This window comes from Catharus ustulatus, chromosome 3 (genome assembly GCF_009819885.2).
Source record: "Catharus ustulatus isolate bCatUst1 chromosome 3, bCatUst1.pri.v2, whole genome shotgun sequence".
NCBI lineage: Eukaryota > Metazoa > Chordata > Aves > Passeriformes > Turdidae > Catharus > Catharus ustulatus.
This window is the reverse complement of record NC_046223.1, coordinates 55,633,632-55,652,969: the sequence shown is the minus strand read 5'-3', so window position 1 is coordinate 55,652,969 and position 19,338 is coordinate 55,633,632. Positions and strand designations below refer to the sequence as shown.

General features: G+C 40.7%; 1 protein-coding gene across 4 annotated transcripts in view; it reads left to right on the top strand.

Annotated features, from left to right (window-relative positions):
* The window catches only part of ARID1B (AT-rich interaction domain 1B), a 328,666-nt gene that overhangs the window by 264,287 nt on the left and 45,041 nt on the right, over positions 1–19,338 (top strand). For all 4 annotated transcript variants that reach the window (XM_033054063.2, XM_033054062.2, XM_033054065.2 and 1 more), the window contains one exon: positions 4,023–4,350. In XM_033054063.2, coding sequence (XP_032909954.1) covers positions 4,023–4,350 — 328 coding nt within the window. The remainder of the gene's footprint in view (positions 1–4,022; positions 4,351–19,338) is intronic.

Below are 19,338 nucleotides of genomic sequence, written 5' to 3'. Positions count from 1 at the left end.
ATGATCCATTTCATGCCTGTGGTTGATTTATTTGATTTTCACGTGTTTACATGACACTTAGAACTATAATAAGAGCAGAATATATTTTCCCAGGAAGCAGTTCTGTACTGGGTCCTAGTCCAATTCTATGAAACCATTTCCTACAAAAATAATAAATGGTTTTGGCTCCACACTTCTGTGTGTCTGAGATACAACACAGGAGCGTGCAGTACAGAAGATTAATTTTAATTTTTTATTAAAAATCTCGGCATTTTGCAGTCCCCGAAAATTTTAAAAAAACAGAAACAGAGCAAGCATGGAAGTTGTTACTGAAAGAATCTCTTTGGTTTGTATTTGGACAACATCTAGCTCAGGGGCTAATGAAGCTCTGGTCTATGACCCGAGCATCAGACTGCTGCCACAGCAAAATGTCCCTTAAATGCCCTCTGGAGAGCAGTCAGATGCTGTAGTCAGTTGGATCTTTTAAGACTGGGGCAGAGAAAAGCTTCCTGTGAATCAGTAAAATGTCTCAGAAATGCATCCTGTCTTCCTAACTTTTCCTACTCAATTCAGCAGTAAAGCTGTTCTGTTGGGGTATAACAAAGAGAGAAATTACTACTGAATTTGTTTGAACCACAACCCCAGAGTTTCACTGTAAGTTAAACCCCCTCTTGCTTGTGATAAAGTAGTATGAACTGAGTATTTGTGCTTTTAATGTTGGACTCGTTTCACAAAAGGATTTTGCTGTCTAGTTCCCACTGATTTTAATCCTAGATTTTAATTAAAATGGTAGCATCTTAAGGATGAGATGCCCTGCATATCTTAAGAGTCTGGACCTCTGAATCCAGACCCATGTATGCAAGAGTCTGTAGAGCCAAGACTTAAATATCAGCTCTATCTTACTGAAGTCCCCTAGGTAAAATAGTTCAGAGAAATTCAGAACAACACATTTAAATAGTCTGTAGAAGAATGGCTTGATGGTTAAGTGCACATGTAAAAAATTCTAGAACTATTATAAGATGCTGTTTTTAATATGGTGAATCTGATCTATGTCTCTAAAGCAGAGAGCAAAGCTAACAGGTAGTTCTCAAATTTCCCTCATTCAGTTTGCCTAGAAATGGCAAGATCTCAGAGCACTTTGTTCAGCAAACCTGAACAAAGTGGACCAGAGTTTCAGCAGTAAGTATGAACATCTGTCTTTGGCAGGTTGTTAGTCAGCTTTTTTATACTTTATCTTCATTACACTTTTTTTTTCCTCCTGATTCCTGTTACAGCGTGGTTAAAAAACAATGCATTTAGAGGTGTCGTTTCTCTGGGAACAATTCTACTCTGCAAAGGGGGAGTTGGAATCAAAAATCCCTCAGATATGGAGGGGAGGAGTTGTTCAGTAGTACTGTGCAGCCGCTGTTGCCAGGCTTGTACCCACTTGAAAAGTGTGGGCTCTTGAACTTGGCTGCCTGACACGTCCAGCTGATGTGGGCTGGCCTAGCATCTGCTGCATTCATTGTGTTTAATGCTGCATCCATCTGTTTTCTGTCAAAGCCACTGCCAACAAATTACTAATCTATTAGAGAAACATGGAAATAAGATTGCACTCCTCATTCCTGGCAATTCCTCTTGTATTTTGTTTGGCTTTTATTTTGCCTTTCTTTTTTTTTTTTTTTTTGGTGGTCTGGGAAAGGTTATAAGAATAGCTAGTACTTGAGGTATTGAGGAAATGCTTAGGGAAAAAAAAACATGGAAAAAAAATTGAAACATGTTTTCCATACTAAAAAAAATAAAAATATGACTTCCCTGTGCGACTTGTATCACTGAAGATGAATGATTAGGAGCTATTTTAACTGAGCCACATATTTTTATAGAGAAGATTCTGCTGTTCTTTCTGTGTTGTGTGTATGCTGGAAAAGCCAAAGCACAAAAGATTGCATTTTTTGTTCCAATTCAAAATAGCATCAAAACAGCAGTAGTGTTTTAGCATTGGTGTTTGCTCCTCCACGCATGCTGTTGAATGAACTTCATAGACCCTAAATGACAAAACAAATTGGCTTTATGTAAATTGGACTGACAGTAGTTCCCAGTGATCATGGATATCAGGTCTGCTAGTCTAGGGAGAGAATTTGCTTCACTTTGGGAAGTAGTGTTACTAATGGCATGTACATAAGATGTGCTAACTGCTGTGCATAATTTTTGAGTGCACATTACACCATCCTGCTGTATTGCATTTTTTTGCACAAAGCAGCTGGAAACCCAGAGCAACATCCAAGTTGTGCCCTGTTGTCTGTAACACATAGAAGATCAATGTGAAACTCGTCAGTCCTTCAGTCTGTAGTCACTTATGCTGGATCAGACTACTTGAGCAGGTCTCAGCAACCAAAACTCTGGCTGGGGGCGATGGCTCATTGAACAGAGAATGTCAGCTGCCAGCAGCCAAGCCTAAAGGAGGAGGAGAAGTGACAGGGCAGCCTTAAGCCAGCATAAAGCTGAATCTGGAGCCTTTCATCTCTGCTGAACCACATATTGGGGATCCTTCAGTGAGGACCCCCAGGCAGAAACGTGGATTTTAAAGTAAAAGAGAATGGTTGCTTCATTTCCTTGGGAAGCGTAGGTCTCACACGTTCTCGCCAAGGAGATCTTGTAGTAGAGTGAGTCAGTTACAGGGTGGAGAGGAGAAGATTAGCGAAAGCACAGCAGCAGGAGCATATGTATGAATTATGTGTGCATTCAAATGATGGATTAATATGATTATTTTAAATACAAACAGGAGTTGGATGCCACCAACTTCTCTGCCTAGTAGCTGAGGTCTGAGGAGAGGCAAGGCTGATCTGCACAATCAGAGGAAGGGTCCAAGGGCTTCTGCCTTCGAATAAGCGTGGGAATATCTGAGAGTAGTCAGGAAACTCTGCTTTGTGGCATCCCACAGGGAGGGAATGGGTCATGTTTCCACTAATCTGGATGAGATGGAAATGAAGACAAGTCAAAACTGATGACTGAAGTAGTGCAATGTGATACGTTTCCTAAAATAGTTTTCTATCATATCTTTAGCTTTTTTTTTTTTTTTTCCTCATGCTGCCTGGGTTTGTTTCTGTAACGCTGCATGCTGTATACTCGATTTTTCTTAAGATTTCAATGTGACAGGAAAATCAGCACTCAATGAGTTAAGCTGCTGCAAGCAGAACACTTTACTCCAGTGACAACACAGATTGGGTTCAGCCAGGTTTTCATGCTGTCCTTCATAAAACACCTGCTTATATGAGCATCTTTGTACTGTTGCTGCTTACTTGTGTAAGACTAGTTTTCTCAGAGGAGTTGCACTGTAAGCTACCACCCTTTATGCTGACATAGCCAAACTGAAATTATTAAGAAAGCAGGGTGGGGCAGGAGAGAGCAGGAATCTTTCTTGGACCCCAGCAGTCATCCTTACCAGTCCACACCAAATCATCTCTGTCTTAAATGGGAAAAACAGTTAGGAGCAAGACACCTGTTACTGAAACTGCAGAAAGGAATGAGAACATGAAATTACAAAAACAAGATTCTCCCTTGAGCTTATATAATGGGCTTCTTACATGCCACATCTCTCTCTACTGCATAAGGCAGTTGTGTACATTGTGCTGTGCTGTTAACCCTCTGGACGCTGTGCTTTTCTGTATTTCCTGTTGCCTCTTTACGTACATTAGACACGAAATGTTTGAGGGTACATGGAAACCAGGTTCACAGGATAATTCAGGTTGGAATCGTGCTCAAGACCTGTTCTTGGCTGGCCTTGTATTCAAATCAGGGTCAGATAAAGGATCAGAGCAGGTTACTCTTGGCTTTATCCAACTGGGTTTTGAAAACCTCCATGCAGGGATCCTGCATAACCTCCTTGGGCAGTTTGTTCCACATTATTCCTCATGTGTAAAAGCATTGTCCTGACTTTACAGCCAGTGTGGGTCACTTTAGTTTACATGTGTAAGTTCTGCTAAGCAGCTGCTAACTTCCTAAACAGAAGTATATGCTCAAAAGGTGTAATGTTTTTCTCTGTGCTTTTTTATCATTTTGTTCAGGAAACTACTCCAGACCACCGACGTACAGCGGTGTGCCCAACACAAGTTACAGTGGCCCAGGACCCGGCATGGGTATAAATGCCAACAGCCAGATGCATGGACAGGGGCCAAGCCAGCCTTGTGGTACCATGCCCCTGGGACGGATGCCATCAGCTGGGATGCAGAGCAGACCATTTCCTGGAAACATGAGCAGTATGACCCCCAATTCTCCTGGCATGTCTCAGCAGGGAGGCCCTGGGATGGGCCCACCCATGCCAACTGTGAACCGTAAGGCACAGGAGGCAGCTGCTGCAGTGATGCAGGCTGCTGCAAACTCTGCTCAGAGCAGGTATGCATTCAGATGAAAGGAGTTTAAATAAGTAGGAATGTTTTCTTTGTCATTTCTGAAGTAACAGCACTGTACAGGTGTGTGAATATGCATTTTTACATGTTCTAGCTGTGCTCTTATATCTGGGAGGAGATGGTGTGTCCGAAGAATACTTTTTCTTAATCATCTTCTTTTCTTAAAGAGAAAGCATTCTGTTGCCTGTTTGAATTTTCCTCTCAAAAAGCAGTTGTGACACTGATAATGATGGCCACTTCTAGTTTGGCTCTTGGCATTATAGCTTTAAGAAAATCCACAGGATTGTAGTGACATTCAACAAGCCCTCTGCAACTTTAAACTTCTTTGAGTTTTTATACCTTTTTAATCTCTGGTAAAGAGAGGACCAACATGTCCTCAGCAGCTTACCCTGCCAGAGAGTAAGGAAGCCTATGAAGCTGCCCATCAACTCTTGCATCTTGCATTTAGAGCAGCAGTGCTGATGGCAGTTCTCTTCTGCAGGATGTTCTTGCTCCTAAGCAGGCATGCAGAGGGGGAGAGGAGGGGAGGCTGAACAGAGCAGCTGGAGGGGAGAGGCAGAAGAAAACAATCTCTAGTTATCTGGAGTTGGTACCTGCACTTGTGCATCCATAATAGAGAACCTACATGTTGCCATTTGCATATTGGTTTTGGTAAAAGGCACTTTGATGCCCATGTCATTTTTAAAATGCCTGAATATTTGCAATTAATTTTATTTCTTTTTGTGAAATTTTTCAGATTAAGTAACATGCACATTTCCTTGTACTCAAATAACTCCTGACATATTTATTGTTTTTCTGTTGCAAGAAGGTCCATAATGTTTGAGAATTACAAAAATCCAGTTGTACTCTTCTGGTGAATGTGTTCATATGAGTATGTATTGCTCACTGCACTTATGCATATGCGTACACAGATGCACATACATTCATCCAGATATTTATCATTCAAGACCAGTGTTTGTGGACACTAGAATTGCTCATATTCCAAGAGGCAATGTTAAACAAGAAATAGGAAGCCAGTGTGTCCCTGTATTTGTTACTTTCTTGTTTTGAGAGCTTGAAAGGCAGGTGGCTGCTAATAAGCAGCAGCGAACTTTGAAAACAGTAACAGTTAATTTAGTACTTCATGTTCTTGCTCAGTAAAATAGAAACAGGCTCCCTTAAAACAGACCATACTCCAGCAGGTATCTGTGAACCAGCAGTCCCTTTCTTCTGTTGGTTGTTTTAACAGACCTGTCTAGTAGGATTTATGGAAGTCTGCTTCTGTCTGTCTGGTTTAGGCTATAAGCTGATAGGTCAGGCACAAAGGAATAAATAGGCCATCACTGCAGCTGCAGGAACAGGATTTCTCTGTAATCATAGAATGAAAGGAAAAGCTCACGTTTGTTGGTCTTGACAAAAAGAAAAAACTTGATGTTAAGTGGAAGGCATTTGGTTGTGATTCAACTTACACGTTGGGCATAGTGTGTGGTGTTTGGTCAAAAACTGGGTTAAATGATTACCACTTGTATCTCTCATCTTCCCTCCAAGTCAGTTTTGTAGATCTGCTTTTTCTTTCTAGCTTTGACTGGACAAAACTGCATCATTTCGGAGCATTCCTATCACATACTGCCCATTCCAGTGATCCAGCACCTATGAAAGAACTGAGCAGTCACTGAATCTCTATCACAAATACTGGCAAAAGGATTATTTATAAACTGCAAATTGGGAGGAACTTGTCGCACTGCTCTCATGCCGGGGGTTGCAAGCACACAGTTTTCCTCTTTGTTCTCAAGTCAGCTGTAGGGGAGAAAGCATAATGGCCTTTGGCAATTCCTGCAAGTCCTCGAGACTCACATGGAAGGACTGTATTTGACAATGACTCGGATTTGTGATACAGATCAAATCCATAGAGGCTGTTCTTTCATTCTGCTTCAGACCACCGCATTTTAAGTCACCTGCTTATCCCAGCCAGTCTGGGGCTGGCAGACACCCCATGTTTTCTTCACAGCACCTGAACTATGGCAACACTCAGGCTCCCTCAGTTTGTACCAGCCTGACCAGTATGGGTAGGTAGCAGTGTAAACTGGATTTGCTGTGGAGCCTTGGCATTTTTTAAAAATGTCTGTGAACATCCCATCTGGCTGCTGGAGGAATATAACAATCACATGAAAGATATAGCAACACTTGCATATTTTGTAGTAGTAGAGGGGATTTTAGTGCTTTTTGTTTTCTTTTTACTTATGCCACTGTGACAGTACAATGAAAATCTGCATGTCACTCACTCACACACCTGCATGGCTTTTGGCACAGCTCCATTTCCTTGTGCCTGAAAGAGAAATTAAGAACCTCGTCACTGAGAAGGAATGAGATGTCTCCTTCCCTCAACCAGGCATCATCTTTCTCTCTTCCTTGTTGGTGTTCTTGTCTGCAGCAGTGTGTGCAGCCACGTTTTCTGGACTCGGTGGTATTGTCACTGCTGCCTAGGCAGAGAACTGCAATCCTTAAAGTATGATCCTTTTCTGAAAGATGATGTACTGCAGGAGTGATTACAGGGTTTCTTAATGGGATTTTCAAGGGCATTTTAGTACACTATAGTTGAGTGTGCATGTGTTTGAAAAATCAGTCTCTAGAAGAATTTTTAGGAGCACTAAGTGTCCCTTGCAAAATATTTGCCAGAAGTGCAGCTACTGTTTTCTCACCTGAGTCCTCCACACTGATTTCTGTAACCACATTACAAATTACAGAACTGGGAGAAAGTATCTATGTTGGCTCCTAGCCCGTTGCTCCCTCACAAACAAGTCCATCTTCACCTGAGATTTAACCTTTATGGACTTCCCTGCCATCCTGTTATTTCAGTTGTTGCCTCTGTATGAAATCTTTAATACACAAATTATTACTGCTGTCACAGCAATTAGGAAGTTTATTTACCAGTTTTCTGTAGCTGCGAGTTTGGTTTCTTCCTTAATAACATCGTTCATATATGTGCACAGAAAAAGCAGAAAGAAAAACAAAAAATTAGAACACAAGTCTACTGGTTATCTGGTTCAAAAAACAAAACTTAGTGAAATGGGAGAGCAGTCCCACTATACTACTTTGCCTAACTGGGAAGATATCCATTCCTATATGCCAACATTCATGAACAGTGCCCAGCCTATTTCTTCAATTGTGTTGAGTTCATAAGATTCAGCTGTGGAGCTCAAAAAGTGTTGGATTTTTATTACTATAAAACACCCTCGTCTGTGTACAGTTAAGAATAAAATTAAATGGTTGTGTCATAGTCATGGTTACACAGTAGTATTTCTGTTCGAGTTGGTTGTGATCCACTTCAAGGTCAACTTGTTGACTCAGTAGCCAAGTATCAATGGGGGAGAGAAATTTATCTTCAGCTGTTAATCCACAGGATCTGTCCTCTGCCAGCTCAGGAGTCTCATTTAGACATAGAACGCTGGTTTGCCTCTGCCTTGTCAAGCCACACTAAACAGCAGTATAAAATGAATTTCAGTGGCATGCATCAGAAAAAAAACTCTTCCACTGGGGCACAAAATCAATGTTCATTAACCAGGGCGGGATGATCAGATCCGAGTGTCAACCAGTTATACCTAGGTATCATCCTCAGAGCAGATCACCACTGTTTTATTAGAAAAGATTGAAATCATATAAAATGAAAGTGGTGGCTGTGGAAAATACTAGATTTACACCATTTGAATTAGTCCTTGACCTCATCTTGAGATGTGCTTTATGTTAAGCTTAGATTAATTTCTACAGCTACATAATACCTTCCCCTGTAGCCTAAAATCTTACAATATGGTAGTCTGTCTTGTGCACGCAGGCTAGGGTTTCCCAAATGATAACTACCATGATAACAGGCTGGAGAAAAGAAGGGTATTTTTAAGACCTCTTCATTGAATCTCTTCATTGTTTCAGGCAACCCAGGATGTTCAAGCTTGCTCTGAGTAAAAGTTCACAGTAGGCAACGTTAAATAAATCTCTAGTACTCTGTGTAGTAATTCAGTATATTTTCAGGAGGAGGCTGTGAAGGAACTACAAAACAGTGTTTTCCTTTTCATACTTCTCTTGTCTTGGTCTCAGCAAAACCATTGACTGGTGAGCGCTGTATGTTGAAGACCTAATATATCCATGGAAGAAAAGACCCTTCATAACTTAGGTTGGCATTGACTGAAACCCCAAGGGCTGGTTCTGCTGCTGGAGACAAGAACCCAGAGGAGCCCTTAAAGGACCAGGTGGCTCCAAAAGATGTTTTATCACACTATGATTCTTGGAACAGCACATATATTTATAGTGATAAATGTTCATGTGTATACAACACTGCATCACAATAAGCCTTCACTAAAAAAAAATGTTTTAAGCAAATGAGTTACTGTTTTCCCTGTTGATGTGAAAGGCAGCAAATTTAGCCAGTGTCTTCTAGTACCAGCCAATGTTGAGCTTTTCAGTTTGTAAATGCTCAGCTTGAACCTTTGCAGGACTGTCTGTGAGCTTCTGCTTCTTACAGCAAGTTCTCTGTTTAAAATTGATTATCAGGTTGGCACCTGAAGTCAGCAGACATCTTTAGAGCTAGATGCTTATCACCATCACTTTCAGCATCTCTCAGTAAGTGTCATTCTGAGCGTGTCTTCTTAGCAGTTGAGAGTGTGACTGTAGTATATGGAAAGGTAAAAACATAGTTGTAGAATACCTGGCTTGCATGCTGTTAGTAGTGTGGCCTTAGAAAATATAATTCAGTGCTAGCTGGCTGTAAAATGTGCATCCAGCTGATGATAAAATGACCCTTTTTCTGGTGCAATACAGTTATCAATACCTGAACTAATTACAACAAAATTAGTTTTGATGTGTCTACATGAGGAGCAATCCTGTTTTTGAAGGCAGCCCCTTTGACCTCAATGTACCTTAATATGATTCTCAGGATTGCATGTTGCAATTTTGTAAATTAAAGCAATTTTTTTTATAGATTGAGTGAATTTAGAATTCAGTGCCATTGATTTTAAAGGAGGCAATTCAGACATAGTAGTTTATTAAACTGAGGAATTGGGAACTGCTTTGCTATTTGCAGCCTCTGATCATTTTAAATCCTGGCCATTGGGTTGCTAAATTGAGGTGGATATTTACATTATCTTCTGCTGATCCCCATGCCACCTGAGAAGTGGTGTTCAGTGTCTACAATAATGTGTGAAGTTGCATTGCTTTGGCATACTTCTAGGCATTCTAGAATGTGGTTCTGGTTCTAAATTGCTTAGCAACTGACTGGATACCACAGCCTTATTGTAGTGCGGTGAGAAGAATTTAGTGCATTTTTAGTCAGTCATAAAAGTGATCAAACAAAACTGCACTGATATTAGAGAATTTCTCTTGTACAGAGAAACACAATTAGCTTAAATTGGTTATAAAAGTGCATTCTAGAGGTCTTCTTCTTAGTCTGTGTATGTATACACGCACACGCACACTTGCACACATACAGGCACACTAACCTTCCATCAAGCATTTCTCTCCTGCTATGTATGCATAATTCATAATCCATGTTGCTGGTGCCAGCAAAGCACTTTTTCCATATTATTTTCTCCAACAGCAGGGTAATGCAGCACTGCTGATGGACTAGAAGGTACTGGTGAGGAAATATAGTAATGGACATAGTGCATTAAAATGTCAAAAGGAAAAAGAAGGAGGCGGAAATGGGGAATAAATTTTTTAAAAAGAATAATAATATAAATAAAACCCAGAACTGTTTTAGGTGTTTTACGTCCTAGTGCCTGTCAGTTTTGTGCAGTATTTTCCAGTCTGGCCCTTTTGATCTTGAAACTTGGATTTAAAATTCTAATTGTGATTTTGAAAGCTGCAGTTTTGTAGCAGAAAGTCTTGAAGCAGCTCCAGTAAAACTTACCGTCTTTAATCCCTGAAGAGAGTGTATATTTTCCATTGTTTTCACTTTTCCCCTTAAGCTTGGAGGTGCTGTTCTTCTCTGTTGGGAAGTTCGGTGGAGTGCAGGAAGGTTAAGTACTCATTCAAGTTTCTTTGCTTATTCAAACCAGGCTACTTCTAGATGAAAGGCTGCCAGCTGTGAAATCCCCAAAGTAAACTAGGCTAAGATAGGACTGGTAGCCATAATTGGAGCCAGTGCCTGCGTTATCTGTTGCCTTTGAAATAAGCCCCTGGCAAGAAAGGCTCTTTCTGCCGGGTCTTTTATTTAACATTCAGTCACAGGGAAGGAGTTGCTCCTGTTCAAATTCAGGCCATTCACAGTTCTCCAGGCTCAAGCAGCCTGGTCATTTCCCCTCTGCTCTGCTCATCCAAACAATCACACATTTCCTTTAAAGATCTTGATGGGTCACCCTGTAATGAGCCCCACTTTGCTTTTGATTAGTGCTGTTCTAATATCCTGGTGGTACTTTCAGTCCATGGAACTCAATTTGGCTTCCAAAACAAAGTCTGTGTGTACTTTCAGTGAGGTGAAGTGGTTTTGCTTCTTGGCCTAAATGGCTGTATTGTCTCTGTGAACCCCAATTACTCCCATGCTGGCTCCACCTGGGGCTGGAGGAGATTCAGTAATAGCTGGAATATCTTCTCCCCACGCTGGCATTCTGTGTGATTTGAGGGGTTAAAAGTCCAAATACTAATGCTTACTGTAACTGTAATTTCTAAGGAAGCTATTAACCAGTATTGACATATTTCTCTTCTAAAGAACCTGTGCTTCTTTCCTCTTCATGAGAAATATTCATTTTTATCAAGCTGATTATTTTATTTTGTTTTTTTTTTCCTCATGTTTTGCTTTTCAAAGCAGAATCATGTATGGGGTTTTTTCTATAATGTATTAGGAGGGAGGAAGTTCAGCTCAGCTTATATGTATTTATTATTGTAAGGAGAAAGCTAGAAATCTTCTGTGATTATTTTATTTAAATGGAGATGCATTTTATGGATCAGCTCAAAATTGCTGATAAAATCATGTAAGGATTGGACGAAACTTTACATGCTGAGCTAACCAAAGCCATTTCTTGTGGGAGACTAAGAGAAATACATTTTTATCTGGAATTTTGTTTTACTAAAAGGTAAATCCATCATTTTGGAGCCCTGGTTGTCACCATGCTGCAGAGCTCTTGCAGGGAATCAGTGATTTGGGGAGGCATTTTTTTCTTCTTTAGACTCATCAATCAAGTCGACTGCTGTATGCTGCTCATGCCATTAGAGATTAACCACAGACCTCCAGAGTCATACTCTTTTCCTCCTTCAGAGAATAACCATTCTTGAATTGTGAAAGCAGGAGCGTGTTGGGAAGGAAGCATGATTTTTAGTCATGAATGAGAATTTTCACTTACCTCAGAGACACTTCTAATTCGATTATTATTGTGTCAAGATTATTTTTGGCTTGATTTGGTTGTTTAGGAGATTCATTGCCCTCTGTAGAAAGACGAATTATTTTGAAACAAAATTGCAGTGTAGGACTTTATTAACATTCTGCCTCAGGGTTGGATGTTACACAGAAATTCTGTACCTTAAAATTTTATCTTTAGGACATTAAGAATGCAGTACTTTATTAATTGATATTGTATGAAGTTAAAGAATAAGGAAGGACCTTAGATTGAGTACTCTTTCTTGGGCAACAAAAACTATTTCAGATGAGGAGACAGTTTTCACAGTCTGTCAGAAGATCTACTAGTTTAAATCACAGAAGTGGTTAGGAAAAAAAAAAAAAGCCAAAACAAAATAGGAGAATAGCCATCTGTTTAATGGGACTCATGAGGAAAGCTAATTCTGTGACTGCGCTGTGTGATTTGGCACATTACACTGTGCAAGTACAGGGCTGTGATTGAACAGCCTAAGATTTTTGTGACAGAAAGGGAGAGATATAAAAAATGATAGGAGGGTTTCAGGTTTTAAAGGGGGTTTAAGGTTTTAGGTTCTTTTACAAGGGTGAAATTTGAGAGAAAAGTAAACAATTTTTTTTAACAATACTGCTTGGAGAAATAGGAGTGGGAAGATCCCTTCTGTTTGTTGATGAGTTCAGATGGGAGCACCAATTCTAGCTGGACATATAAGTAGCCTTGTAAGAATCTTATTACATAATAACCTAACAGCATGAGATTTTGCTAATGATGGCTGGCAGTCTTACTAACACATTAAATACCTGTTGCAGTGGCTACAGTAGGTTTCAGACATCTGAAACAAAGATGAAGAAAAGAGGCAGCTGAAAGTATGCTTACATGTGCACTACATTGCTCTTGTCCAGTGTGCCAAAGAGCCGAGACTGATGGTAACAGTGCTGGTAATAATATCAATAAACATATAGCTGCTCCAGGCCATTGGGCAAAGATAGGTGAGTGAAAACATGTCTGCCAGAAAATCCCTCTGGAGAACTTCCTCACCATGCTGATGCACATGCACAGTTGCATTCAGCGTGCTGCTGTCAACCAGATGACATTTTACTATGAAAAAATACATTGAAGAGCTGGCATGAAATGATCAGGTTTTTATTAGATTTTCGGTTGGTTGCTAGCACAGTGCATTCCAAGGTGCTCAAAAGCAGCATGAGGATGTGACTGAATGTAGTAAGAAGGTAGTGGGACAGAGCATCCCCAGGTGAAAGATAAGGGAGCTCAGGGGTCAAACCTGTCCCAAGACAGTGTCGCACCAGAGGAAACTGAGTTAGTGAAACACAAAGTGTGTCCTTAGTTTCCTGTAGCTTTTTTAGCACCATGCTTTGGTGACCTTCTGGCTGTTCGTGTGCTGGGAACAGACTCTTACCACTTTCAAGTAATCTTTCTGGGAGAGAGTTCATAGGGCCTTCCAACTTTTTAATACAGCTATTTATAAACGTGCACAAAAATAGAAGGTGCATAGTGAGAGTCATATGAGTCATTCCCATTTTGATATCAAGTCACACCAGACTAAATCACCCTTCTTGACATTCTGGTTCAGATTGACAGCATCATGCCATAGAGGGCAAATTTCTTTTTTTCCCTATAAACCCAGTTCATGCATGCTCCTGGTTGCTAGACAGTTTAAAGCAGCCCTCTTTTGTGCATCACACACTCCACTTGGGCTAAGAAATGTATCTCCTCAGTGCTCAGATATCATGTCTGAGGGGGACAGTTGTGAAAGCAGTTGCTGTTAGAGCTGCTGAACAAATCCATGTGTGGGGAAGGTTGACAGAAATCACCAAGAGCAGAGCTCTGATGGGTTTCCAAGCCATTTGACTTGGCCCACTTTTCAGTTGTTCTGTGGTTTTTTCCCACACAGCATTATAATTTTATTTATCCAGTACAGGTTACATGGAGTACCAAGAGCTTAGTTTGTTTTTACACAAATAAATTCGTATATGGAGGTGTTGCTGCACTTGTAAGAATGCTGTGCAATAAAGGCATTTCAGGGGTTGCCTGCAGGTTTGAAGACTAGTGATCAAATACTGTGATCACCATGAAATTCAGACCAAAACTACTTTAATTAGCACAAAGGGAACTTTATTTTAAAAAAATCAAATGGCTGCAACTTACAAACAAAACCATACAGTATTTCACTACCACTAAATGCTTTTCAGTCACATACCCTTCTGTCATTAGGATCAAATGAATTTAAATAATTTTTTAACAGGCTTATGCTGTGTTTTCTTCACTGTGTTCAACTACTTTATTATTCTTCTGGACATACTTTAGACCATTATTAATTTTGGATCTCTTCCTCAGTTTTTATTATCTGTAAAATGGGGTAGAGAGATGTTCTCTGATCCCAGCATGCATTCAGCTGTGCAGATGTTGGGTAGTTGTGTTGTTATTAGCATCATTACTTGTGAAGTACATGTGCCTCTTATGTTGCTCTTCCAGAGTTGGATGTCATGTGACATTCCTGTTTTGTTGGGCTTTAAATGACTAGCAAGTTTTCACTGGAAAAATGGTTAATGGGATGACAACAGCTTGTAAACAAACCATAGGTTTTTGTGATTGTTTTTCTGAGTGCCTCAGCATTGAATCAGTGTGGTAGGAACAACTAATTTTTAAACTTCTTCCCCCTCTTTGACTGGTTTTTAGTAAAATCTAACCAATGGAGATGATGCTAAAGGCACATGAATTTGTGTAAATCAGAAGGAAAATAATGTATTTAGAAAGGTTATTTCTGTTACTCTTTTTAAAAGTACCTTGCACAATAATATTTGGATCAGGCAGCGTACTCAGTCCAGCTGCACTGGATTACAAGGCGATTTGCACTATCACATAATTACAGTGTTAAAATTATTTCCCCATTTTAACCTGATTGTCGTGAGGAGCAGTTTTTTGTTAGTTCTTTGTACCTCCTGTCAGCAGACGTACACACACACACCCTCCTCAGTAAAAATCCAGATGCTTTTTCATTTATGTTTCCCAGCGCTTTGTCAGTGTATTTCAGAACTTTGACCTTCCATTTTCACACAAGTAGACGTGCGCAAGTGGAAAATTTTCTCTTTCTTTCTAACCTGAAAAATGGCAAAAAGTCTTGTGGCAGACCTAATACCTGTCACACCAGCAGCTTTCGTGGTTGTTTTTCTGAAACTTTGTTATCACAATTTGTGAACTTCCCCACTGAACAGAGGAGGACTGTAAGTCCAGGTTAGTATCCTTACAGTAGCAGCTAATAAGAAGATGATACTTTGTTTTTAGATATAGTGATATTAAATTTGTTTTATTCACGTGGGAACTGCCTTCAATGCCATTTTAAAGCTGCTCAAGCCAATATTCAGGCTTCATTTGTCTTGGCCTTTGCTAAGAGTGCTATGAACCTCCAGACAGAGCAAAGTAACCAGTGTTGGGGTTTATTTTATCCTGGTCTCTTCTCCCTTCTTCAGTTCTCCCATATCCGCTGGCAATAGAAATGGTTTCACTTCTCCAAGGAAACCCATAATGTAGCAAGAAGGAAAATCCATAACAAAAGAGCATATGTATCTGCTTGCACATGTTTATGTGTAAATTCTCCAGGGAGAAAGCATTCACAGGTCTCACTCCTGAATTACTCTCATTATAATAACCCATTTGGTGTCAAAGTGTGACAGATTATAAGTGCTTAAGGCTAGTCCCAGCTCAAGACAGATTTAAATAAAGTACTTCTGGTTATTGTGCAGGTCAGTGTGTTTAAATAACAGCCCCCCAAATCATACTTTGACATTTAAAAGAGAGAGGAAATATTGTCATGCTGCAGACCTGGCACAGATAAGCACAGGGCAATTTGGTCAGTACACTGTGATTTGTGAGTGCAGCCTAACGCAGTCATTTTCACAGTTTGTAATCAAGTAGCCACCTTAGCAGTGTGTCAGCATTAAAAGAAAAAATGTTCCTTTTAAAATGTTTACACAAATTACTCCCCTGGGGTGCTGCAGTGCATTCACTGCAAAACTGATGTAGGTTAAAGATGTGGAGCAGAAATGGCAAACTTGTGGGCCATTTTTTTTTCACCAGCCAATTGCTCAGGTGACCAGGTCACAGTAACAGGATACTTTTTCAGGTCCAGCACCTAGGGCAGCATAACCGGGAGAAATCCCTGCATTAGGTGCACATGTCAAGTGCCAGGAAGTGCAGTGCCCAGGTGCCTAACAACTTATAGGAGTTTGTGACCACCAGGATCTGTGCAGTGTGACTCAATGGCATCTCTTCCCTGCCTGGGCTGTGTGCTCCATCTCTGCTCTTGTCCTTGTAGTTCTGCTCCTTCAGCATCACCCCATTGTGCCACGTTTGGGCTTGGGCTCCCCCAGCATTTGGCCAAGGTGGCCACGTCAGGGCAGGGTGCACAAGCTGAGGAGTTGAAGGAAGGAACATGTCTGGTAGCACCCTGCTTTGGAAGCTTCCCTGTGAATCCCTTCCTTCTTTCAGGTATATCTGGCTAAGAGGTTCCACTTGTGCTAAAGGGACCATAACCTGTGTTTACCTTGGGAGTAGCAGCATTCTGTATGTTTCTCTCTGCTCCTTCTCCTGCATCTCTGTTTCTTCTGCCTTCTGTGCACCTATCATCCTCCATTCCCTAAAAACCTTTGGTGCCTAGTGAGGATGCTCCCAATCCTTTTTATTTCTTAATTTACTTCTACTCTCTCCTTCATTTCCATTTTTTGTGCCCCAAAATCTCCTCACCTCCATCACTTCTAGACTCTCCACCTCTGAAGCTTTCTTCTGTTCCCAGTACATTTCCAGTTGGACTCACCTCCTGTGGTCAGGCTGCCGCAGGGCTCATTACAGAAGGTGCACATTTTTTCTGACTGTATGAAGGGCTTTGCTCCACTGTTGTAGATTGAGAGAAGAGTACGAGGCATCAGATGCCTCTTAGGAAATCCACAGAAAGTTTTAAAACTTGATCTCTCTGCACACAGAACAGCCTGACCTTTGACATGTTTCCATATGAAAAGTTGTGTATTCATTTCTTGTCTTGTTGAGAACCATAATCCACTTCTGTCATTGTCCATAGCTAAACCACATACACATCTGAAGTCAACTTCATAGTGAATTCATATTTTTTCAATAAGAAGAAAGAAGAAAGATGACAGTTTAAGTCTTGCCTCAGGTGACAAAACTGAGGAGGTACTAAATCACATATCAGGAAGTATGAAGCGCAAGGGCTGTGGAGTGACTTCTGTGCTGGAGACAGCATAGAAACTTACTGAGGATTTCAGGTCCAATTAAAGGAAGGCAGTTCAGTATAAGAGACTGCTCAGCAGCTGTGATCACTTGTGCTCCTGTGTATTGTCAATGCTGTTCTTTCTAACAATTTCTTTGTTGTGCTCTTTAACGATGACCAGATCTTGCATGTCAACTCCTCTTTTTAAATACATGGACTTCTGCAATAGCTCAGAAGACAATTAGATCTGATGCTACTTGTTTTGCAGAGAAAAGAGATTAAGTGCAGATTAAGCTTTGGGTAGATTGCAAATGAAGGAAAACAAAACATCAGAAGAAGAACTTCTTAAAAGGGAATGGTTTGAATTTGAGCAGTTGTATTTTGGACCCAGTAGTACACCAGACTGTCAACAGCACAGTGGAGCTGACAAGCTAAGATCATGCAATCATCCAAACTGGAATGGAGCCTCAGAAGGAACATTTAGTCCAACCTTCTCTTTATCAGGCTCATTTTAGAGCTCAGGGTGTTATCCTGTTGAGTCTTCAAAATCTCCAAATGCAGAGATTGCTCACTCCCTTTGGGCCACCTAATCTAGGCTCTCACTATTTTCACTGGGAAAATTATTTCCTTGCATCCAGTCTGAACTTAATGTGTTTTCACTCTTGCCCCGTGTGCCTTGTCTCCCCGCCATACCCACTGTGAAAAGGCCAGTTTTACCTTCTTGCTGACCTCCTTTTAGGTGCTGTGGGGCTTGTGTAGGTTCCTCTCAACAGCTGTCTCTGCCCCAGGCTGAATGAAGTCTCATCCTTCAGCCCTTCCAGGGTGAGTGGTCAAGTCTTGGCTATGTGAGGGGTTCTCTGCTCGCTCTAGTTTATCATCATCTTTTCTTTTCTGGGGATCCAAAACTGAACATGATATTCTAGGTAGAGCCCAGTGAGTGCTCAGATGATCAGTTTCTTGAATCTCCCAGCTCTGCACCTCATCACACAGCCCAGGATGTTGTTGGCCCTCTTTGCTGCCAGGGCAGACTGCTGGCTTATGCTCGGCTCTGTCTGCCAAGATGCCCAGGGACTTTTCAGCAAAGCTGCTCCCTCTAGTCAAGTCCCAGCTGGCAGCACTACAGGAACTCATCTTTCCCAGGTGCAGGATCTTGCACTTGTCGCTGTTGACTTTTACAAGGTTCCTATCAGCACATTCCTTCAGCTTGTCCAGGGAGCCTGAAGTGGCATCCCTTTCCTGAAGCATAAAAACTGGCTCTGGCATTATGCATTGCTAAATTGTCAACAGAGTAAATAAATCACAGAAAACGAGCAGATTCCTCTCTTCTACTTTAAATCTCTTAAAATCGTTGAACTCTTGAAGATCTACCTGTAGCAGTAGAGAAGAAAAAAATTGTAGCCTCAGGTGTTTTGTTTAAATTGATAGCATAATCCCATATTTGTATTGGCCTGACTGCTTTTTCTTCTAAATGGGGAAAAATATATTATCTGGGATCAAGGTATTGCAAGAGCAGATACTCTAGCTCATACACAATGCAGGGTTTGTCTGACCAATACATTTTCTAACATGTTGCCTGCATGCGGAAAATGCTGAGATTTCCTACATTCCCTTGGAGGGTAACTGTATCTCACCATGAAGACATCTTTTCATTATACAAAACTTAAATGTATCTTTCCTTAATTGCTTTCTATTATTCCTAATTGCATCATCCCTAAGCAACCCAGCCCTTGGTGTTTATGTGGCAAATACTGTAAAACTGTATACTTAGCTTTGCACTGCTGTAAAAAATTCATAGCCAGCCAGTTGAATTTTTGCCATTAGATGTCACTACGTGTGCAGCAGACTGTTTATAAAGGCTTGATTTTTATTTAGCATCCTGGAAAAATATAAGAGGTATTGGGAGATGTAGGAGAGAGTCTAGTTGTGTAGTATGTTGGATATGCCTTAACTAAAAGCAGCACAGAAGGAAACATAAGATTTTTGACTTAACTCCAACAACCAACAGATGATGCTGTGACCTTAAGCATATATAAATATGTTTAGCAGCTGCTGTGTAACATATTTATAAGTGTTTAGTGACCTGGAGGTTAATCAAAATGAGTTTGGTGATCTCAGCTCAGTTCTTAATGGACTCCACTTCATATTATAGCACTGATGCAGCACAATTTGTCACAGTTGGCAGTCTTTACTCAAAGGAGGCTTACTGTGGAGTGAGAATTAAAGGCTGAAGTAATACCTGATTATTTCTCCCTAAAGAAACTTTCCATTCCAAGCCATCATAGAGCAAAATAATACATGGAGGAGCTCTGTACTGCTCAGTGCACCCAGTCTCAGAATAAAGCAGCATTTATTCTGACAGGATGTCCTTTCAGTGGTACTGAATTAGCTCACGCGTGCTGCGGTCAGGGCTTTGATAGGG